Genomic DNA, 22,191 nt, shown 5'->3' on the forward strand with positions numbered 1-22,191 from the left:
TGCTTCCTTTAATAACCTGGGTCTCACAGTTGCCCTCAGGAAGGTTGCCAATAGGCTCTTTTTGCTTTTTTTCTTTCATTTGGGCTGTATCCTATGTGACCCTATGTTTAGACATATGTATTATTACTGAAATGACATAATCCTTTTATTGAAGTAGTATAGCACTGTTAAGAGTTAATTTTTCACAAATGTGGTTCTTTCCTTAATGAAATCAATATTCTTTGAAAGTCCTTAACACCCAGAAATGAAATGTATAGATTATATAGCAATAAGGTTAAATAATCTTGGTGGGGAAAGAGTACTGGACATAGCCTCACAGAAGATGAAAGTTGATTCATATTAAAGACAGGATTTCAAAGGTCAAGCCTCTAAATGTGGGCATTTTTGTTTAGGAAAGCAAGGATTTTCTAGTGGAAGAGATTCAATCTCTGATAGAATTTGTGAAACCTGCCAGGCCCGGTGGTTTACACCTGTAATCCCAGTACTTTGGGAGGCCAAGGTGAGTGGATCACTTGAGGCTGGGAGTTTGAGACCAGCCTGGCTAATGCGATGAAACCCCATCTCTACTAAAAATACAAAAAAAAATGTGTGGGTGTTGTGGCACATGCCTGTAATCCCAGCTACTGGGGAGCCTGAGGCAGAAGAATCACTTGAACCTGGGAGGTGGAGGCTGCAGTTAGCCGAGATCGCGCCATTGCACTCCAGCCTGGGCAACAAGAACAAGACTCCATCTCATAAAAAGAAAACAAACAATAAAAAGAATTTGTGATACCTAAGATTTGGATTGCCACCTCTCACATACAGAATACAAAGAAGTAGCACAAGTACTTCTGAAAGTCAGTCAAATCAAGGTCAGCTCCCAGAAGTCTTTGCCTTCATATTAACTCTGGGTAAATTACTACAGTGGTATATTGGGCAAATTTTAGAAGTAGAGGAAGGCCTCTTAGCATGATCTTCTTACAGAGAGATTCTGTTTAAACTCCTCTTGACCAGTTTGCTGCTCGAAAGAAAGACATTGCTTTCTTGTCATCCCACAGTCCTCAGCAGTACACAAAGGAGGAGGAGGAGGGAAAATGCAGACTTCTAGTCAAAACAGAGTGTAAGCCTAATTTTGAGCAGATGGGTGCTGCATGCATTACACTTCTCAACTTCTCCTCATATCTGCTATGGTAGAATTGCTTCCAGAGTTGGCTACAACAATGCCTCCCATTCTCATGCCTTTAGGCACTGTGATTTTGCACCTTTTCAATCAATAAATAAAGCTTATTTCCCCTCCTCTTGAATCTGAGCTAGGCTTCTGACTAGCTTTCACCAAAAGAATATGGCAGAAGTGGTATTCCCTGAGTTCCAAAGCCTAACCTTAAGAGGCATTACAGCTTCTGCGGTGTTGTTTTGTTTTGTTTCTTATTTTTGAGAGGGAGTCCCTGGGTCTCTTCCATCTAAACACTGTTGAAGCAAGAGACAGATCGAGGGACCTCCAAATGTGCTGCCACAGCTTCTGTTTCTGCCCTCTTGGAATCCTGGGACTTCACGGAAGTCCAGTTACCCTGATAGACCACTTGTAAAGAGAGACCCTGGAGGATGAAGGATGGTAAGGAGTGAGGGTTCAGCATTCCAGCCAGCCATCCAAGTAGCCAGAAGTGAGTGAGGCCATCTTGACTCCTCCAGTCCAAATCAAAGCTGCCTGAGTGAGCCCAGTCCTCACCAAATGGAACATAGATAAGCCATCCTACCAGGCACTCCATGGAATCATAAGCAAATAGGTAAGTATTAAGACAGTAATTGGCTGATGGCTCATGCCTGTAATCCAAGCACTTTGGAGGCCAAGGTGGGCAGATCACCTGAGGTCAGGAGTTCAAGACTGCCTGACCAACATGGTGAAACCCCGTCTTAAATAAAATAAAATAAATAAGACAGTAATTGGCTGTGTGCTGTGGTGTGTGCCTGTAATCCCAAATGCTTTGGAGGCTGAGGTGGGAGAATCCGTTGAACTCAGGAGTTCAAGACCAACCTGGACAACATCCTAAGACTCCATCTAAAATACAGTACTAACCGAATACTTCACTGGCTTTTTGTTTGTTTGTTTTGAGAGGGAGTCTCACTCTGTTGCCCAGGCTAGAGTGCAGTTGCATGATCTCGCCTCACTACAACCTCTGCTTCCCAGGTTCAAGAGATTCTTCTACCCCAGCCTTTCAGATAGCTGGGACTACAGGTGCCTGCCACCATGCCCGGCTAGTTTTTATATTTTTAGCAAAGACGGGGTTTCACTATGTTGGCCAGGCTGGTCTCGAACTCCTGACCACGTGATCCGCCCACCTCGGCCTCCCAGAGTCCTGGGATTACAGGCGAAAGCCACTGTGCCCAGCCCCTCACTTTTTACTTGATTCTTTGGATGAACTGTTTTTCCTCAAGTCTTGTTAATATCTGACTAAAAACAGAATGTCCACTAGGATGAGTCAACCTACTGTTATTAAATGCTAGAATAGATAAGGAAGCTGGGCACGGTGGCTCACGCCTGTAATCCCAGCACTTTGGGAGGCCAAGGTGGGCAGATCGCCTGAAGTCAGGAGTTCGAGACCAGCCTGAACAACATGGAGAAACCCCATCTCTACTAAAAATATAAAAATAGCTAGGTTGGGTGGCGCACACTTGTAATCCCAGCTACTCAGGAGGCTGAGGCAGGAGAATCACTTGAACCTGGGAGGCGGAGGTTGCAGTGAGCCAAGATCGTGCCGTTGCACTCCTGGGCAAAAAGAGTGAAACTCCAACTCAAAAAAAAAAGAAAAAAGGAAATGTAAAGGAAAGTCATCAAAGTTGGGTCTAATTGAGAATAAGACTAGTGAAATCTGTTTTGGGGATCAGAAGACAAGTGTTTGTTGATTGACTAAGAAGTTGCAGGGACGATAACCAAAGTTACAGGTACAGGAGTTTCTGAGAAATGAGAATGTGTCAATAAATTCTGGGCCTTGTTTAGGGGTGACACAGGTTGAATTCTCTGAGAAACAGATGCTGGGACAGAATTAAGAGTACGAAAGTTTTACTGGAGAGTAACACTGGTATAAGGAAAGGCAGCGAGGGAAAGGGGAAGTGGAATTGATTAGGGAGAGCTGTCAGACCACAATGCAGACTTGATAAAGTCTCTGTCAGTCCAACGGGAAATAACAGAGCAAAGATTGTTCATTAGAATGCTGTGTTCCAATGGCTAAGCCCTTGTACCTTGCTCAGTTTTGGGCCAAGGATTGGAGAAAAGCAGTATAGCTGGAGGTTGTCAGCTAACCAGGCTCCTTATAGCTAGATAGTTCTTTCTTGAAGGGACATCTCAAAAGCAGCCCATCTCTGTATCTGCCAAATAGAGTATGATGGATCTTATATAGTTTCTTTTTTTCTTTTTTGAGAGTAAGTCTTGCTCTGTTTCCCAGGCTGGAGTACAATGGGACAATCTCAACTCACTGCAACCTCTGCCTCTGAGTTTAAGCAATTCTCTTGCCTCAGCCTCCCGAGTAGCTGGGATTACAGGTACCTGCCACTGTGCCCAGCTAATTTGCATATTTTTATTTGTTTATTTATTTATTTTTGAGATGATATCTCACTCTTTTCCCCTTGGCTGGAGTGCAATGGTGTGATCTCGGCTCATTGCAACCTCTGCCTCCTGGGTTCAAGTGATTCTCCTGCCTCACCCTCTTGAGTAGCTGGGATTACAGGCACCTGCCACCACAGCCGGCTAATTTTTTTTTTTTTTTTTTTTTCAGTAGAGACGGGGTTTCACCATGTTGGCCAGGCTGGTCTCGAACTCCTAGCCTCAGGTGATCCACCCACTTCTGCCTCCCAAAGTGCTGGGATTACAGGTGTGAGCCACTGCGTCCAGCCTATTTATTTATTTATTTATTTAGGGACAAAGTTTCTATCTTGTTGCCCAGGCTGGAGTGCAATAGCACGATCTTGGCTCACCAAAACCTCCGCCTCTTGGGTTCAAGCGATTCTCCTGCCTCAGTCTCCTGAGTAGTTGGGATTACAGGCATATGCCACCACATCTGGCTAATTTTGTATTTTTAGTAGGGACAGCGTTTCACCACGTTGCCCAGACTGGTTTCGAACTCCTGACCTCAGGTGATCTACCTGCCTCAGCCTTCCAAAGTGCTGGGATTACAGGCATGAGCCACTGCGCCTGCCCTTTCGTAGGTTCTTAAATGGCAACTGCATTGGTTCCTAAGTTGTATAGACTGAGTTAATATACTTGAGAGTGGTTATTGTGAAAGCAGAATTCAAGAGAATTGTATGTTCCCTTTCCCTTCTTCATTTTTGAATTACGAGTTTGAATTCCCTCTCGGATTCCACAGAACATTGTACATTTCTGTCATAGTTTCTGTTAACCCCAAATAAAAGTGTTTGTTTAAAGATAAGCACCATACTGTGTGCCTGTAGCTCCAGGAGGCTGAGATGGGAAGATCAGTTGAACCAAGGAGTTGGAGTCCAGCATGTACAATACTGAGACCCTGCGTCTTAAAAAAAAAAAGTATCTGTTTACATTTTTCCCTGAGACTGAGCTCTCCTACAGAAGGTTCTCTTACAGTCAAACATCACATAATGATGTTTTGGTCACCTATAGACCACATGCACAACAATGGTTCCATAAGATCATAAGGGAGCCAAAAAATTCCTATCACCTAGTGATGTTGTAGTTGCTGTAATGTTGTAGCACAGTTACTTTGTTTTAAATAAATTTAGTGTAGTCGGCCGGGTGTGGTGGCTCATGCCTGTAATCCTAGCACTTTGGGAGGCCAAGGTGGGTGGATCACCTGAGGTCAGGAGTTCAAGAGCAGCCTGGCCATCATGGTGAAACCCCATCTTAAAAAAAAAAAAAAATTAATGTAGTCTAAGCATACAGTGTTTACAAAGTTTATAGTAATGTCCTAGACTTTCACGTTCACAAAGTTTATAGTAATGTCTTAGACCTTCACGTTCACTTACAATGCACTCACTGACTCACCCACAGCCACCTCCAGTCCTGCAAATCTATTCACAGAAAGTGCCCTATATAGGTGTACCAGTTTTTAATTTTTCCTATTGTATTTTTACTGTACCTTTTGTATGTCTAGATACACAAATACCATTGTGCTACAATTGGCTACAGTATTTAGTACGGTAATATGTTGTACAGGTTTGTTGCCTAGGATCAATAGGCTATGTCATATAATCTAGGTGTGTAGTAGGCTCTACCATCTTGGTTTGTGTAAGTACACTCTATGAGGTTTGCACAACAACAAAATTACCTAATGATACATTTCTTGGAATGTGTCCCGGTTATTAATTGAGGGATGACAGTATTTATCTTTATACCTAACCAGCACTTGGTCTCATTTTAAAAAAAAATTTTTTTTCTTGAGACAGAGTCTCCATCACCCAGGCTGGAGTGCAGTGGCATAATGTTGGCTGACTGCAACCTCTGCCTCCCAGGTTCAAGGGATTCATGCAATTCTCCTACCTCAGCTTCCCGAGTAGCTGGGATTACAGGCCACTACCGCCCAGCTAATTTTTGTATTTTTAGTAGAGATGTTGGCCAGGCTTGTCTCGAACTCCTGACCTCAGGTTCAGTTTAGACTCCTGTCTTGAACTCCTGCCTGCTTCGGCCTCCCAAAGTGCTGGGATTACAGGCCTGAGCCACTGTGCCTGGCCTAAAACTTATTTTGACTAGGAATTAAAAATACTTGGTCTCTGAAACAAAGTAAATCCTCAAAAGTCAACTAAACCAATGAGCAAAGAAGCTGTCTCTTGCTTTTTATAACAGCAATGACTTATTCATCCAGTTTGAACTAGATCCTCTGTGTCATGTAAAATAAGTGTTTTACAAGCTACATTTATTCACATACTCATTCCTGCAGGTTAGGCTTAATTCAACTTCCAAAAAAATTGTCCAGCAAAAAGTTACTGACAGTAGGAAATGGTGGGGCTGAATGTAGAGATACGGTCAGTTGTAAGAAGGAAGAAATTAAAGGCACTAAGAAGAGAAAGAATAAATTAGGGATGAAGGAAGAAAAGAAATAGAAATCAAAGCTATCAAATAAGAGGAGGTCAATGAAAGGAGAAAAAGCAGGAGAGGAGAGGGAAAGGAATGAAAAGGAGGCAGAGAGAAAATAGAGCTGTGAAAAGGGGGGTGGAGATTCAGGCTTAGGGCTGGCCTGCCCAAGGAAGTATCCATCAATAGAAGCCTCACTGACAGCTGTTACCATAATGGGAACTGGCACCTAAAGAGAGGGCAAGTCTGGTTTAATTAGTTAAATGGCATTATCTGTGTCCAGTGGGGGTGGGAGAGGTTAAGGGGATGGAAGGATTGGTGACCCACCTCCTTCCACAGGCTGAGAGAAAAAGCAGATCTACAAAGCTTTGCCAGAAATTAAAGATTCCCATGTGTTCCTATTCACCAGTTACATTTTAAAGGGGGCTTGTACTGCTCTGGTGGGGGCAGCTAGAATTAAACATTGGTTCTTTATCTTAAATTAAGAATAGGTTTACACCCAGTGCAGTGGCTCATGACTGTAATCCCAGCACTTTGAGAAGCTGAGGCAGGCAGAACACTTGAGCCCAGGAGTTTGAGACCAGCCTGGCCAACATGGTGAAATCTTGTGTCTACAGAAAATACCAAAAAATTAGCTGGTCATGGTGGGGCACACCTATAGTCCCAGCTCCCTGAGAGGCTGAGATGGGAGCCTGGGAAGTCGAGGCTGCAGTGAACTGTTATCACACCATTGTACCCCCAGCCTTGGTGACAGAGTTAAGACTCTAAGACTCTGTCCCTCCCCCACCTCCTGCCCCCAAAAAGGAATAGGTTTACTCATCTCTTTCTCTTCTTACAGGCAGCCTCACATCCAGTCTCTTTTTTTTTTTGAGGTGGAGTCTCACTCTGTTGCCCAGGCTGGGGTGTAGCAATCTCGGCTCACTGCAACCTCCGCCTTCTGGGTTCAGGCAATTCTCCTGCGTCAGCCTCTAGAGTAGCTGGGACTACAGGTGCCTGCCACCACACCTGGCTAATTTTTTTTTTTTAATTAAATGCCTATTTATTTAACTCTCGGGTAAGGTTCCATGGTCCCGGGGAAAGGGGCCAGGGAAGTTGGCAATTTTTTATATTTTTAGTAGAGATGGGGTTTCACCGTGTTAGCCAGGATGGTCTCAATCTCCTGACCTTGTGATCCATCTGCATTGGCTTCCCAAAGTGCTGGGATTACAGGCATGAGCCACTGTGCCCAGCCTCCAGAGTCTTAAACAATGTGGCAGGAAGCAAGTGCCATCTCTGATCAGTGAAAGTAGTGCAATGACTGGAATTCTGCCTAGCTGGGTTGATTTTTTTTGGTTGTTTGTTTTGAGACAGAGTCTCACTGTGTCACCCAGGCTGGAGTGCCATGATGCTATTATAGCTCATTGCAGCCTCCATCTCCCACCTCAGCCCCTCGAGTAGCTGAAAGTACAGTGGAGTAGCTGGGACTACAGGTGCTTGCCACCATGCTCAGCTAATTATTATTATTTTTTTGAGACAGAGTTTTGTTCTTGTTGCCCAGACTGGAGTGCAGTGGCACAATCTTGGCTTACTGCAACCTTCGCCTCCCAGGTTCAAGCAATTCTCCTGCCTCAGCCTCCTGAATAACTGGGATTACAGGCACATACTACCACACCCAGCTAATTTTTTGTATTTTTTTTTCTTGAGATGGAGTTTCGTTCTTGTTACCCAGGCTGGAGTGCAATGGCACGATCTTGGCTCACTGCAACCTCCGCCTCCTGGGTTCAGGCAATTCTCCTGCCTCAGCCTACTGAGTAGCTGGGATTACAGGCACGTGCCACCATGCCCAGCTAATTTTTTGTATTTTTAGTAGAGACGGGGTTTCACCATGTTGACCAGGATGGTCTCAATCTCTTGACGTTGTGATCCACCCGCCTCGGCCTCCCAAAGTGCTGGGATTACAGGCTTGAGCCACCGCGCCCGGCAATTTTTTGTATTTTTAGTAGAGACGGGATTTCATCCTGTTGGTCAGGCTGGTCTTGAACTCCTGACCTCAGGTGATTCCGCCTGCCTTGGCCTCCCAAAGTGCAGGGATTACAAGCATTAGCCACCTCACCCAGCCAGCTAATTATTTTTTGCACAGACAGGGTCTCACTTTGTTGTCCAAGCATGTCTTGACCTCTTGGGCTCCAGTGATCCCACCCGGATTGGCTTCCTGAAGTGCTAGGATTACAGGTGTGAGCCACTATGCCTGGCCATACTTGGGCTCTTAATCCAACTTTGCCACTGAGTGACTTTGGTCAAATCATTTTACCAGTTCCATCCTTTTAGCACTAAAAGTTAATGTATTATAATCTTACAAACCAAGCTCCTCGGACTCAGGTGATCTTCCCACCTCAGACTCCTGTTTAGCGGAGACCATAGATGTACACCACCATACCCAGCTAATTTTTGTTTTTGTAGAGGCAGTGTTTTACCATGTTGTCCAGGCTGGTCTCAAACATCTACCTGCCTAGACCTCCCAAAATGTTGAGATTACAGGCATGAGCCACTGTGACTGGCACACACACACACAAAATTAATACATGTTTTATTTATCCCCACCCCTATGTGCTTCCTCTGCATTCTTAATACTAAGAATCCTCCTTTGTCTTGTTGGTAGAAACTTTTAAGCTTGAATCACATCTTTTTTCTTTCTGATTATGACATCAGAACTCAAAGATCATATTTAATTCACCTTGGTTCTACAGATTCACTGATGTCAGAAGGCTAATCTGTGGTTTGAGAAAGACCAAAAAGAAAGTTTCCAACCCCCAAACAAAACCCACACAAAAGCCTAGTGATGGAAGGTTCTCGGTAGAGAAAATCCAGACAATGACTGGACACAGTGGGCAAATGCCTACCTTTTGGGAATACCAACTCCACAGGGAGAAATTTCCACAGGGAAGTTACATTAACTGAAGGTTGTCTTAGGACAAGGCTGAATAAAGTAAAGATTTCAACACCATATGTTCAGCTTTGGCAGGAGATGTAGGTGGGAAGGGAATCTCAATGTTGGAGAATGCCCATATCACACCCCAGCTGGCTATGTAATCATGAAATAAGGAGAAACACATAAATATTTGGTTAAAACACCTTTAATGATAGAGGGAAAGACACTAATATCTCCCCTGCCTGTTCTTGACATTTTACTATGTTAGGAAGCTCTGGAGCCTACAGCTTGAGGAGAAGCCATCGTTCAAGTCAGTCAGTCGCAAACCCTCGCTCTCTCCTCCTCAGAACTCCCGTTCCAAATGATCCTATGTTAAGAGTAAATACTACATCTCATTACAAGACAGAGAGGCAGGGAGGACACCACCTGGAGCTGGTCTCCCAAAGTCTGGGACTCTAAGAACCAGACAATGGCAAAGACACAAGCTCTAGCCTATGGATAGGCAAAATGGGGAGGATAGGGGTCTTGAAAGAGGAAGATAAGGAAAATACAAGGGGCCAGGGAATAAAGGAGGGAGCTATGTAAAACTAGAAGCATACTAGTGCTAGGAAATCCCCCATGATCCCTGGTACACCTCTGCACACTATGTCCACTATTAGCCCAAAAGAATATTACCCAGAATGCCCACATTCACGAGAATTTGAGGCCCTTTCCCTTATATCATGTACCTTTCTTAGTCACATAGGTGCCAGCAAGCCCTGTTTTAGCAACATTCATTAACTCTCTCATCATTACTTCATCAACGATGCTGACCAACAATGCTCCTTAAAGACATGAATTAACTTCACGTTTCCCAAATATCTTCTGGAAGAGCTCTTGGCAAATAAAGAAAAAAAAAATTTTTCCCAGCTTTGAGAGGCCATGATGGAGAAGTCTTGGCACACCCAACACCTTTGCCTTAATGTGACCATCAAGGGATTTACTGGGAAAATTGTCCTGCACCCTTCATTTCTCCCTACTTGCTAGGGTTATGTCACTAATTACTGGAGCATCTTTGGTACCGGCACCTTCTGGAGCAGAGGGAGGGAGAAGGGATGTACGGTTTGCTACTTCTTGTCTACGATGGGCCTCTCAGGCACTGCCTTGGATGCAGGAGGCTGAAATAGGAGCGGGGCTGTCTTCTCCTTGGCCTCCCTGGATCCCATTGTTGGAGGCACCTTCCCAGCCACAGTTCCTAGGCCAAAGAGCACTGGTGGGGCCGGGCTTGGAGTGGTAGTGGAGGTGGAGCTGGAATTCCAGGGCTTCATGGGCAGGCAACTTAACAGGAATGCCACGTACTGGTTCTAGAAAGATAGGGGACCCACACCCACCGGCTGAGCAGAAAGGTCACCCCAGAGGAGTGGCATTGGGCCCTCCAGAGACAGCTGCCAGCCCTTTTGGGCTAGGCTGCAATTCCAACTGTAGGTGCTCAGGTGCACTTGCCAAAGGGAAAGGGAGAGGGAAAGAGGAGGGGGAAGAGGGTTATACCAGGGAAGATGAAGAGGGTTCCCCTTGAGAAAGCTGCAGGGAATATATTTTCCTCAGGTACAAAGAAAGAGGAGGGAAGAAAAATTCCTTAGGGGGACATTACCTTGTAAGCACAGTAATTTCCAAGCTCAGGGACTAGAGAAAAGCCACTAGGGACATATCATGTTAAGAATTTAGAGAAAAAGACAAAATCAGGGCTCATAAATCTGGGAGGTCCTTCTGGGAAGCTGTTTCTGCTCTGTGGGACAAAGAGGAGCAGGTACAGAAAAACAGACTCATGGAATCGTGGGGTCGTCTTTTCGGGAAAAAGGGGAGAGCCCTGGGGAGGTGATGGAAGGTGAACAGCCAGGGACTAAAGACAGAGCAGCAATATTCTGAGGGCCATGAGGGGCAAAGGGCTGTACCTGGTGGTGTGTCAGTAGCATATGCTTCTTGAGGGTAGCCCGCTCAAGAAAGCCCTGCCTGCAGAAAACACAAGTGAAGAGCGGCCCCTCCTTGGGGTGGGTCTTCTGATGCTCCTCCAGAGCTGTCTGGGAGGGAAAGGCCTGGCCACATACTTCGCAGGCCTTTCTGCCACTGCTCTCTCCTGGCTCCTTTCTCATTGCCTCCTGCAGACTTAGCTCCTCCACCAAGGTCACGCTGGTGCCTTCCCCTTCTGGGGTGAGTGCTGATGCTGGGCTTGAGCTTCTCTCTGGTTTGCCCCCCTCTTCCTTGCCTCCTGAAACATCACGGCTTCCCTGCTCCATTGGCTGAGGCTGATCCAGGCTTTCAGGTGCTGGTAGTGGTGGCAGAGAAGACTGTTGAGTAGCTTTCTCATTACTGTCCATCTCCTTCCCAGCTGTGGCTGCTGCTGACACTGTCCCCACCTCCTCCTCTGGCCCAGATGCCTCTTCTGAATCACCTCTCACTGATATTGCCTTCTCACCTCCACTCTCTGAGCCTCTCCCTGCTAGGGAATCTTCATCAGTCACATCTTCCTCTTCTTCCTCATCCTCCTCTTCCTCCTCCTCAGACAACTCCTCTTCTGGTGATGGCTGCTGGGACTGCTGCTGGGGGAAGCTCCCTGCCCCAGAGACTGTAGATTGTTCGGAGCCATTCTCCTGGGCAGCTCGTCCACCTTCAGGGAGTACAGTACCACCGTTGGGGATCTGGCCTCCCAGGTGCATCCGAACATGTTGCTGCAGAGTGACAGCATTGGTGAACTTCTTCTGGCAGATGGGGCAGGAGTTCTGTGCCCGGGCAGCTGGACTGGCCTTGTGGCCCACGAAATGTGCACGCAGATTACCCCTGGTGGAGAAGGCTCGGCCACACACTTTGCATTTGAAGGGCCTCTCACCTCCATGTTGGCCATAATGAAGGCGGAGGGCCCGAGGACAGCTAAGTACCCGGAGACAGATGACACACTGGTTAGGTCCAGAAGAGGCTGAGGATGAAGGTGCAGGGGCAGAGGTGGTGGGGGCTCCTGAGGCAGTTGAGGTCACTGCCACGGCTCCTTGTCGGTCAATTTTTTCTACCAGTTGCTGCAGCTTTGATGTCTCAGAGGGTGAGGCTCCCAAGGGCTCTAGCACATAGGGGAAGGGGAAGCTGCCAGTGGACTTGAAGTGGTTGGTAAGCAGTGCCCAGCTTGGTAGTGAAGTCACCAACTTACTTAGCTGCATGCGAGTGGCTGTGCTACTTTCTGCCACTCCACTGATGGCTGAGCCCTCACTCCCTGGGGGGGTGTTTTCATCAGCTTTATTCTTGGGTTCCACTGCTTTCATGAGCACAAATTTATTGAAAGCAGGGAGTCCTGGGGCAGTGGCTGTGCCTGCACTGGTGGAGAGCAGAGTCAGGCTCTCTGTGGCACTGAGTGCTGTGGTGGAGGCCACCAGGGGCTTGCGCTCAACACCTCCACCTGGAGTGGCTGCTTCCTCCTCAGCCTTCTCTGGTGGCACAGACATACCATAAGGCAAGCCACTGCTGGTGATGACATAGTCTAGGTGCTCTGGTACTGGGTGTGGGTTCATCTGCACATGTGGGTACTTCTCACGATGCCGGTGGAAATGCACTTTGAGGTTGCCACGGGTGGTAAAGCGGTTTCCACAGACATTGCACTTATAGGGTCTCTCACCTGTGTGGGAACGAAGGTGGATCTGCAGGGCACTGTCACTGCCAAATACTTTGGCGCAGAAGCGGCATTTGTGCCTTCCACCAGGCTTCTCCAAGGGACCCATCACTTCTGCATAGCCCAGCTCACCACTTCCATTCTTTGGCTTCAGGAGCCCTGGGGAGGCAGTGGCCTCAAGGCCTCGGGCTGCCCCAAGACACTGTGCTGCCAGTAGTCCCGTGGTACTTGGGAATGCCAGATGAGGTGAGGCAATCAGCTGATCTGTGCTGCCTGGCAAGGCTGGGGAGGGGGCAGGGGTGGGTTTATGGCTTCGCCCAACCCCTCCAGCAGAAAAAGGATGCTGTGACCCCAGTGGGTGGTAAAGGTGGAAGAACGCCTGCTTAGGCGTTTCTGCTCCCGAAGAGGAAGAGGAGGAGGAGGAGGTGGAGGAAGATGCCAGTGTCTTGCTGGTTTGGACAGGTTTGATGGGGCTGAAGAGGGGTAGTAGGGGCTTGGTGGAAGAGGCAGTCCCTGTCCCAGGTAGCTCTGAGGGACTGGCAGGGGCACCCACCGTCTGACCTAAGGAGCCAAGCAACAGCACCTGCCTGCAGATTTGCTCAGTCATCTGCATCTGATGGATCTGCCGCTGCTGTAGCACCCGTAGCTCTTCTAGGATCAGGGGGATGTTCAAGTGGCCGCTGCCTACACCTGGGGGCGGAGGGGGTGGTGGAGGAGGAGGGGGTACAGGGGTCGATTCTGGAGGTAATGGGGTTGCTCCCAGCTTTGGACTGGCCAAGATCAGGCCCCCACCTCCCCCAGCCGCTGTACCTGTGGCAGCGACCAGGAAATGCCCCGAAGGCTCCTCTCCTCTCCTCTCTGGGCCCCAGGTGGGATCCGTGGGCATGGAGGACCCAGAATCTGGGGGGTTGCTATGCTCTGTGTCCATGACCTGAGGATTATTGTGACCCTCAGGCCGGGGTTCGGAGGAGGCCAAAGAGCTGTTGGGGTTCTCCTGGCCCCCAATTATCACCATTACAGGAGGGTCAGTAGAACATGCGTTCTGGTGGGCGAGGAATTCAGTTGGGTCAGTGAATTGTGCGCAGCACTTGGCACAGACTTGGGGGTGATCCTCCTCGCTAGCATCACCTGGGGAGAAGACAAGGAGAGAGAGAGCGTGGGTGGCGCAGTTGGGTTGGGTATGCCGAGCTCTAATTAACAAGGAGCCCAGTAACTGCTAGTTGGGGGTGGGGAGATGAGCTCACCATCAGGCCATGAAGGCTAGAGCTCAGGCCTGATCAGTGTGGGCAGGAGACAACCCGGCATGGGGCAGGGTTGGGGGCGCAGAGGAGGGAGGCACGCACACGCTACTCCCCTCCTCAGTCACCCTCCCTTCCCCGGGGCACCAGCGAGTTCAAGGAATAGGTGTGAGGCCAGAGGCCTATTGCAAAGAATCATGCATTTTCTCCCGCCCACCGAAAGTCTTCACCGCCGTGTGCATCCCCTCCGCCCCCACCCCTGCCCAGCCCGGCCCTACCGCACCTCCAAGCTCTGCCAGCTCCCCGCAGGGCACCCCAAGACGAGAGCTCCTCCCGGATTCGTGCGCCATGGTTGTGAGGGAAGTGGAGGGCCAGGTGGGGTGGGAGACAATGGATATTGGGATTGAGGGAGGCGGCGGTGGCCGCTGGGTCTGCGGCAGCGTCTGCACCCAGCGGCCCAGACTGCGGAGACGGAGATCCGCGGCGACGGCGGGGGCAGGGAGCAGCGGCGGAGGGGGAGGGGAACGAGGAGGCGGGGAGGAGCTGGAGAGAGAAAGCGGGGAGAGGGGAGATCTGGGAGGAGCTGATGAGGAGGGGAGTTTATGGGGAGGAGCTGCTGGGGAGGGAGGCGGGAGCTAGAGGAGGCGGGAGACAGGAGCGCAAGCGGGGGGCATGGGGGCGGGAGCCCAGAGCTCGAGAGAGTTTCCGGAGGCGCAGTGACAGGTGCGGTGAAGCACTGCGGGGGTCCACCTTTCTCCGTCCCTGGCCGGCTCCCCCCATCTGCAGATGCCTTTGCCCAGGCCTACCCTCCTCCCCCCGCCCTCCCCTCCTAAGCTCTAGGGGCACAGTGGGAAACGCAGCCCTGCTCAATAGAGCAAGGCGATAGGCTTCTCTTATTTTTCTTTGGATAAAGGATCCGCTGAGCTTGGAAAACGTGGATTCCAGAGAGGGTTGTCTGATCTCCTCAGAGGTCTGAGGGCCAGAGGAAAAGGGGGAGCTCAGAACATCCACCCTTCACCAGCACACACACCCCAAAATACTCCAAGTTTTGTCCCGTCTTTCTCACTCCTATTCCCACCCTACCCCCATTCCTCTCCACAAAAGAAGTTTCTCAGGGTGGGCGGCTGCAAGGTAGAATTTCCCAGGAAGTCATTTCAGGACTCTGCGGAACACTAAGCCCCTTCACTGCCCGCCCTTCCTCCCCCAGAATAATAGCTGAATGCAGGCTACTCTGCAGATCGCCCGGCCTGCACAACACCTAATTTATAGAGTCCATGCTTATTTAATAAGCCATCTCCTATTTGGTACCCTCTTTCCTACCCTCTTTCTTCTCTATTCTCGTCTTGCAACATTCCTCACACTGTCACTATTAAAGACGGTGGGTTTGGGGAGACGCTAGCCAGCCGAGGCCTACGGAGGCCCACCCAGCTCTAACCTGGGGGGAGGGGAGCCCTCTTGAAACAATGAGGTAGGAGCTTCCAGGCAGCCCTCAGTGTCTAAAGCCTTTTCAGCTCCAGCCTGGTTTGAATGCTTAGAAATAGCTAACACCTGCTCACCATCACAGAAGCAGCCTCCCATTCAGAGAGGATAAGTAAGGATAAAATGCTTCCTGGACCAGGTATTCTGCATTCTCTTTTTACCTTGAAATGAGTCTTAAAGTGCTTCCCACTTCCTAAAATACTTTCTTTTTCTCTTACATGCAGGAAGTGACCACAAGTCCTTGGTTTTGTAGTTCCCCTGGGCATCAGTAAACCTAAATTGTTCTAATCCTAGTTCTATTCTTGCCTCGCTGATAAATTGAGACACGGTGGCAGTCACACCATGATATACCACCATTTCCCTCTTCATAAAGTGGTAATATTGTAACTGCACTATCTTACTCAGAAAAATATTGTGGGGACAAAAGATTGAAAAATTTGACAATATTAATGTGTAAACCAGGTATGGTGGTGCACACCTGTAGTCCAGATACTTGGGAGGCTGAGGCAAGAGAATTGCTTCAGTCCAGGAGTTTCAGGCTGCAGTGAGTGATGATCACACCCGTAAATAACCACTGCCTCCAGCTTCAGCAACATAGTGGGACCTCATCTCTTAGAAAGCAAAAAAGTCTTAAAAAATTAATGTGTACATGTGAGACTTTTTTTTTTTTTTTTTTTTTTTGAGATGAAGTCTCACTCTGTCACCCAGACTGGAATGCAATGGCGTGGTCTCTGCTCACTGCTACCTCCACCTTCGGGGTTCAAGCGATTCTCCTGCCTCAGCCTCCTGAGGCGCCTGCCTACTGATCAGCCTACCTCAGCCTCCCAAAGTGCAGGGATTACAGGTGTGAGCCACTGCACCCAGCCACATGTGAGACTTTTAAAGTTTGTGGAGTCCTGAATTTTATCAATTAGAGAATTTACATTGTCGGTAGTAAAATAATCAAGGTAACCTTAAATACACATATACTAAAATTAGATCTGTTTTCCATGTTGCTTGTTAATCTTATTAATTTCTGAGGTAACATATTGGTTAACATATTGGCTAATATCAGTGGCATATTTCAAAGGTAGGAGGTCTTTTTTTTGCGGGAGGTGGGAGCTGAAACAACCTATTTAAAATATTAGTAACTTCTACTTTTTTTTTTTTTTCTCATTTTTGAGACGGAGTTTCACTCTTGTTACCCAGGCTGGAGTGCAATGGCGCGATCTTGGCTCACCGCAACCTCCGCCTCTTGGGTTCAGGCAATTCTCCTGCCTCAACCTCCTGAGCAGCTGGGATTACAGGCACGCGCCACCATGCCCAGCTAATGTTTTGTATTTTTAGTAGAGACGGGGTTTCACCATGTTGACCAGGATGGTCTCGATCTCTTGACTTCGTGATCCACCCGCCTCGGCCTCCCAAAGTGCCGGGATTACAGGCTTGAGCCACCGCACGCAGCAACTTCTACTTTTCAACAAAAATTTTGCCTGTGTTTTTAAATTTAAAACATTTTACTGAATTGTGTTTTGAAACTTCAGATAATAAGGCTCTTAGCATTGTGAGTCATGACTGTGAAATGGATGGGTTCTGTGCTTCCAGGCCTGACCTTACAAATGAGGGGCGGGGGTTCTATTTCAGTTTATGGCAAGTCACAGTTTTGTGCAATGCAGTTTATTTTTACAGATAAGGAAATTGAAGCTTGGAGAGGTTAAGTGACTTTTCCAAGTTCACACAGTAATTCAGTGAAGCAAGCATTCAGAATTTTGACTCCTGTCCAATGCTTTCTCAAGCACATCAACAACGTATGGTTTCCCTAATGCTAAAGAAAGGGCCTTGTGTGGCTTCTACCTGCCATTTGCTTCCTGACCTTAGTCAGGGAGAGGGAATCAGATGGAGGCTTTCTACTGAGCATTTGTTAATTAGCATTGAACATTTGATATCCAGTTGCTGTTTTGTCAAGTCTTCCGACAAGAAAAGAAATCCTTTTCTTTTCATCTTCTCCTGGGAAACACTGTCCCCTTTCTTGCTCTTTAATGAAATGTGCTTTCTGATGTGTAATTTGATCTACGCTCTTCTTTAAGGTAAATTTAGTCCCTGGTGAAAGGTGACTGGATCAACAGCCACCTGTAAGAGGAACCCTCCATTTCTCAGCACTTTGCACTCACTGCCTATCCTGAAAAGGGGAGCAGGATTCTTACATAAACATGAATGAAGTCACAAATGCCGGAATAAACTAAACTGGTAATGGTGTCCCTAGATAACAGATAAGGTGAGGTAAGCTATCCCTGGTCACATGCAAAGTCCAGGGTGGATATGGAACTAAGACCTGGACAAGCTTGTTTAAACTTACAGAGAGCTGAAATGACAAAGAAAAAGGAAACCAGGTGGCTTCCTCTCTAAACCTAGTGTCCCATCAAATTGCTGCTTTAGGCTTGAGAGACAACTGTTGAGGAGAACAAAGAGAAAAATAGGCGGTTGTATGTAGCAGGGTGATACATTTGAACAGTGGTTCTCAAATTTTGCTGCCTATTAGGATTACTGGGAGAGAGTTTTTAAATTTTATGTTTAGGTACAGTGGCCTGTGCCTTGTAGTCCCAGCTACTCTGGAGGCTGAGGTTGGAGGATCACTTGAATTAAAGGGTTTGAGACCCCATCTCAAAAACCAAAAAAAAAAAAAAAAAAAAAAAAAAAAGAGAGAGAGAGAGAAAATAACGTTTAGGCACAGTGGGTAGCTTGTGCCTATAATCGTAGTATTTCTGGAGGCCAAGGCAGGAGGATCGCTTGAGGCCAGGAGTTTGAGACCACCCTGCATAACATAGTGAGACCCCCATCTCTACAAAATAAACAAACCAACCAAGTTTAAATCCCTGAGGACAGGATCCAGGCATTAGTTTTATAAAGCTCCTCAGATGATTCCAATGAAAACACAAAGATGGTGACACAATGATGAGACCCACAGTATCAGAGGACTGGACTGCCCTTTCCATCACACCTTCCACCCTGCTCCTCACGAATCTTATCTGAGCTAAACTTGGCCACAATTGGGACACAGACAAAATGAACTCTCAAAGCTAAATCCTCCCATCAGTTTCCCTCCCTACAGTGCCCACAACCACACATTAACTTCCTTGTATCCTTTCCCAGTGAAAAATCTGCTTCCATGAATAGAATTTGATATAATTTACACCATACTGTAAAGTTTTTATTTGTTTGTTTGTTATTTTTTTTTGAGAGAGTCTTGCTCTGTCACTCAGGCTGGAGTGAAGTGGCATGATCTCAGCTTACTGCAACCTCCGCCTCCCGGGTTAAAGTGATTCTCCTGCCTCAGCCTCCCAGTAACGGGGACTACAGGCATGAGCCACCACAACCAGCTATTTTTTTTGTATTTTTTGTAGAGACAGGGTTTCATCATATTGGCCAGAGTGGTCTTGAACTCCCGACCTCAAGTGCTCTGCACCCGCCTTGGCCTCCCAAAGTGCTGGGATTACAGGCATGAGCCACCGTGCTCAGCACCTTACTGTAAATTTAAGTGACTGCATTTCTTTCCCAGATATGGATATCTTGAAGCATATATTTTTTTCTTTTTTAATTGATATTTGAACCATATTTTTTTTCTTTTTTTTTTTTTTTTTTAAAGACGGGGTTTCACCATGTTGGTCAGGCTGGTCTTGAACTCCCAACCTCAGGTGATCCGCCCACCTTGGCCTCCAAAGTGCTGGGATTACAGGTGTGAGCCACTACGCCCGGCCCATATTTTTAATTGTAAAGTGAAAGGTTTTGTTCTACAGAGTTCAAGCATCATCCACCCATTAAGGGAACAAAGCACACTATGTAAGCGCCTGCCTAAACTAACTTACTCTTTTTTTTTTTTTTTTTTTGGAGATAGTCTCACTCTGTTGCCCAGGCTGTAGCGCAGTGGCACAATCATAGCTCACTGCAGACTCAACGTCCCAGGCTTAGGTGATCCTTTCACCTCAGCCTCTTGAGTAGCTGGAACTACAGGCATGCACAATCATGCCCAGCTAATTAAAAAAATTTTTTTTGTAGAGACAGGGTCTCACTATGTTGCCCAGGCTATCTGGAATACTTGGGCTCAAAGGATCCTCCTGCCTTATCCCCACAAAGTACTGGGATTACAGATGTAATCCACTGCACCTAGCCCACTTACTTATTTTTTTTTTGAGAAGGAGTTTCTCTCTTGTTACCCAGGCTGGAGTGCAATGGCACCATCTTGGCTCACCGCAACGTCCGCCTCCCCGGTTCAAGCAATTCTCCTGCCTCAGCTTCCCGAGTAGCTGGGACTACAGGCGTACGCCACCATGCCCAGCTAATTTTTGTATTTTTAGTAGAGATGGGGTTTCACCATGTTGACCAGGATGGTCTCAATCTCTTGACCTCGTGATCCAGCCGCCTCAGCCTCCCAAAGTGCTGGGATTATACGCGTGAGCCACCGCGCCCGGCCCACTTACTTATTATTAACACTGAACAATGCTTATTGGTAGCTTCCATAATTATGAATTGATTCTGTAACTATTCCTACTGACTACTTCTTAGAGAAATATCTCATCTTCTCCTCCTTACTCCTGTCTCCTAAATGTAGACACATAACAATCCTTTGCCACCCAGACCTGCTAATGTATCTATGGCCTGTGTAACATAGTAGACTAACAGGCACAATAATTTGTACACCTAGTGCTGAGAAAAATATATTTGTTTCCAGAACAGAATATCTTAGATCAAACATAAGAAAATTCTTTTAATGAAAATTTCTTTGACATCAAAGGACTCAACACCCAACACAGAATTCATACCATTCTGGAGCTGAGACTTTAGAGATCTGACCCTCTCATTGTCATTGTGCACAGTGATTCATACCTGAGTTAAAGTCCCAGCTCTAGAACATTCTAATCTTTGCGATTTGGGGAAAATTTATTAATCCCTCCAAGAGTTTCATTTCTCTCTCTCTCTCTCTCTTTTTTTTTTTTGAGATGGAGTCTTGCTCTGTTGCCCAGGCTGGAGTAAAGTAGCACAATCTCAGCTCACTGCAACCTGTGCCTCCTGGGTTCAAGCGATTCTCCTGCCTCAGCCTCCCAAGTAGCTGGGATTACAGGTGTGCACTACCATGCCCAGCTAATTTTTGTTTTTTTAGTAGAGACGAGGTTTTTTTTTTTTTTTTTTTTTTTTCCCGAGACAGAGTTTCGCTCTTGTTACCCAGGCTGGAGTGCAATGGCGCGATCTCGGCTCACCGCAACCTCCGCCTCCTGGGTTCAGGCAATTCTCCTGCCTCAGCCTCCTGAGTAGCTGGGATTACAGGCACGCACCACCATGCCCAGCTAATTTTTTGTATTTTTAGTAGAGACGGGGTTTCACCATGTTGACCAGGATGGTCTCGATCTCTTGACCTCGTGATCCACCCGCCTCGGCCTCCCAAAGTGCTGGGATTACAGGCTTGAGCCACCGCGCCCGGCTGAGACGAGGTTTTACATTGTTGGCCAGGCTGGTCTTGAACTCCTGACTTCAAGTGATCTGCCCACCTCAGCCTCCCAAAGTGCTGGTATTACAGTGTGAGCTACTGCACTGGGCTGATTTCTTTAAAATGAAGGTACTGCCATAAAAAGGAAGAAAATTCTGATACATGTTGCAACATGAATGAACTTTGAAAATGTTATGCTTTCAGACAAATTTGATTTTAATTGAGAGAGGGAAAAAGAAAACATACTAAGTGCAATAAATCAAACACAAAAGGGCAAATATTGTATAATTCCATTAGTATGAGGTACCCAAATATTATATGAATCCATTAATAAGAAAATTGGAGCCGGGCGCGGTGGCTCAAGCCTGTAATCCCAGCACTTTGGGAGGCCGAGGCGGGTGGATCACGAGGTCAAGAGATCGAGACCATCCTGGTCAACATGGTGAAACCCCGTCTCTACCAAAAATACAAAAAATTAGCTGGGCATGGTGGTGCGTGCCTGTAATCCCAGCTACTCAGGAGGCTGAGGCAGGAGAATTGCCTGAACCCAGCAGGCGGAGGTTGCGGTGAGCCGAGATCGCGCCATTGCACTCCAGCCTGGGTAACAAGAGCGAAACTCCGTCTCAAATGTATAATAAAAAAAAAAAAAAAAAAAAAACTTGGTAAGTTTAGGCTGGGCACAGTGGTACACACCTGTAATCCCAGCACTTTGGAAGGTTGAGGTGGGTGGACCACAAGGCCAAGAGATGGAGACATGGTGAAACCCTGTTTCTACTAAAGGTACAAAAAATTAGCTGGGTGTGGTAGTGTGCCCTTGCAGTCCTGGCTACTCAGGAGGCTGAGGCAGGAGAATCATTGGAACCCAAGAGGCGGAGGTTGCAGTGAGCCAAGGTTGTGCCACTGCACTCCGGCCTGGTGATAGAATGAGACTCTGTTGTCCCCCCCACCCCCCAAAAAAGGAAAATTGGTAAATTCCTAGAGACAGAAAGCGGAATAGAGGCTAACAGGGCTGAGGGAATGGGAGAATGGGCATTTATTGTTAAACGGTTACAGAGTTTCTGTTTGATGATGAAAAAGTTCTTGAAACAGATAGTGGTAACGGTTACATAGTGAATGTAGTTAATACCACTGAATTGTATACTTAAAAATGGTTAAAATGGGCCCAGCATGGTGGCTCATGTCTGTAATTCTGGCACTTTGGGAGGCCCAGGTGGGCAGATCATGAGGTCAGTAGATCGAGACCATCCTGGCTAACATGGTAAAACCCCATTCTACTAAAAATATAAAAAATTAGCTGGATGTGGTGGCAGGCACCTGTAGTCCCAGCTACTCAGGAGGCTGAGGCAGGAGAATTGTTGGAACCTGGGAGACAAAGGTTGCAGTGAGCTGAGATCATGCCACTGCACTCCAGCCTAGGTGACAGAGCAAGACTCTGTCTCAAAAAAAAAAAAAAAAGGCCAGGCGCGG

At 47.3% G+C, this 22,191-nt stretch overlaps 1 protein-coding gene across 3 annotated transcripts in view; it reads right to left on the minus strand.

The window, feature by feature from the left end:
* Positions 1-9,815: 9,815 nt before the first annotated feature.
* The window catches only part of SALL2 (spalt like transcription factor 2), an 18,380-nt gene continuing 6,004 nt past the window's right edge, over positions 9,816-22,191 (minus strand). Inside the window, exons 2-4 of one of the 3 annotated variants that reach the window (XM_032265597.1) lie at positions 13,363-13,680; positions 10,853-13,242; positions 9,816-10,264 (exon numbers count right to left, since the gene is read on the minus strand). In XM_032265597.1, coding sequence (XP_032121488.1) covers positions 10,028-10,264; positions 10,853-13,242; positions 13,363-13,680 — 2,945 coding nt within the window. In that variant the 3' untranslated portion in view covers positions 9,816-10,027. Of the gene's footprint in view, positions 10,265-10,852; positions 13,681-14,073; positions 14,516-22,191 lie in introns of those variants that run through there. The other 2 variants (XM_032265596.1, XM_032265595.1) reach the window with 2 other exon arrangements.

The sequence above is a fragment of the Sapajus apella genome, unplaced genomic scaffold (genome assembly GCF_009761245.1).
Source record: "Sapajus apella isolate SASKATOON/1434 unplaced genomic scaffold, GSC_monkey_1.0 scaffold151, whole genome shotgun sequence".
Lineage (NCBI taxonomy): Eukaryota > Metazoa > Chordata > Mammalia > Primates > Cebidae > Sapajus > Sapajus apella.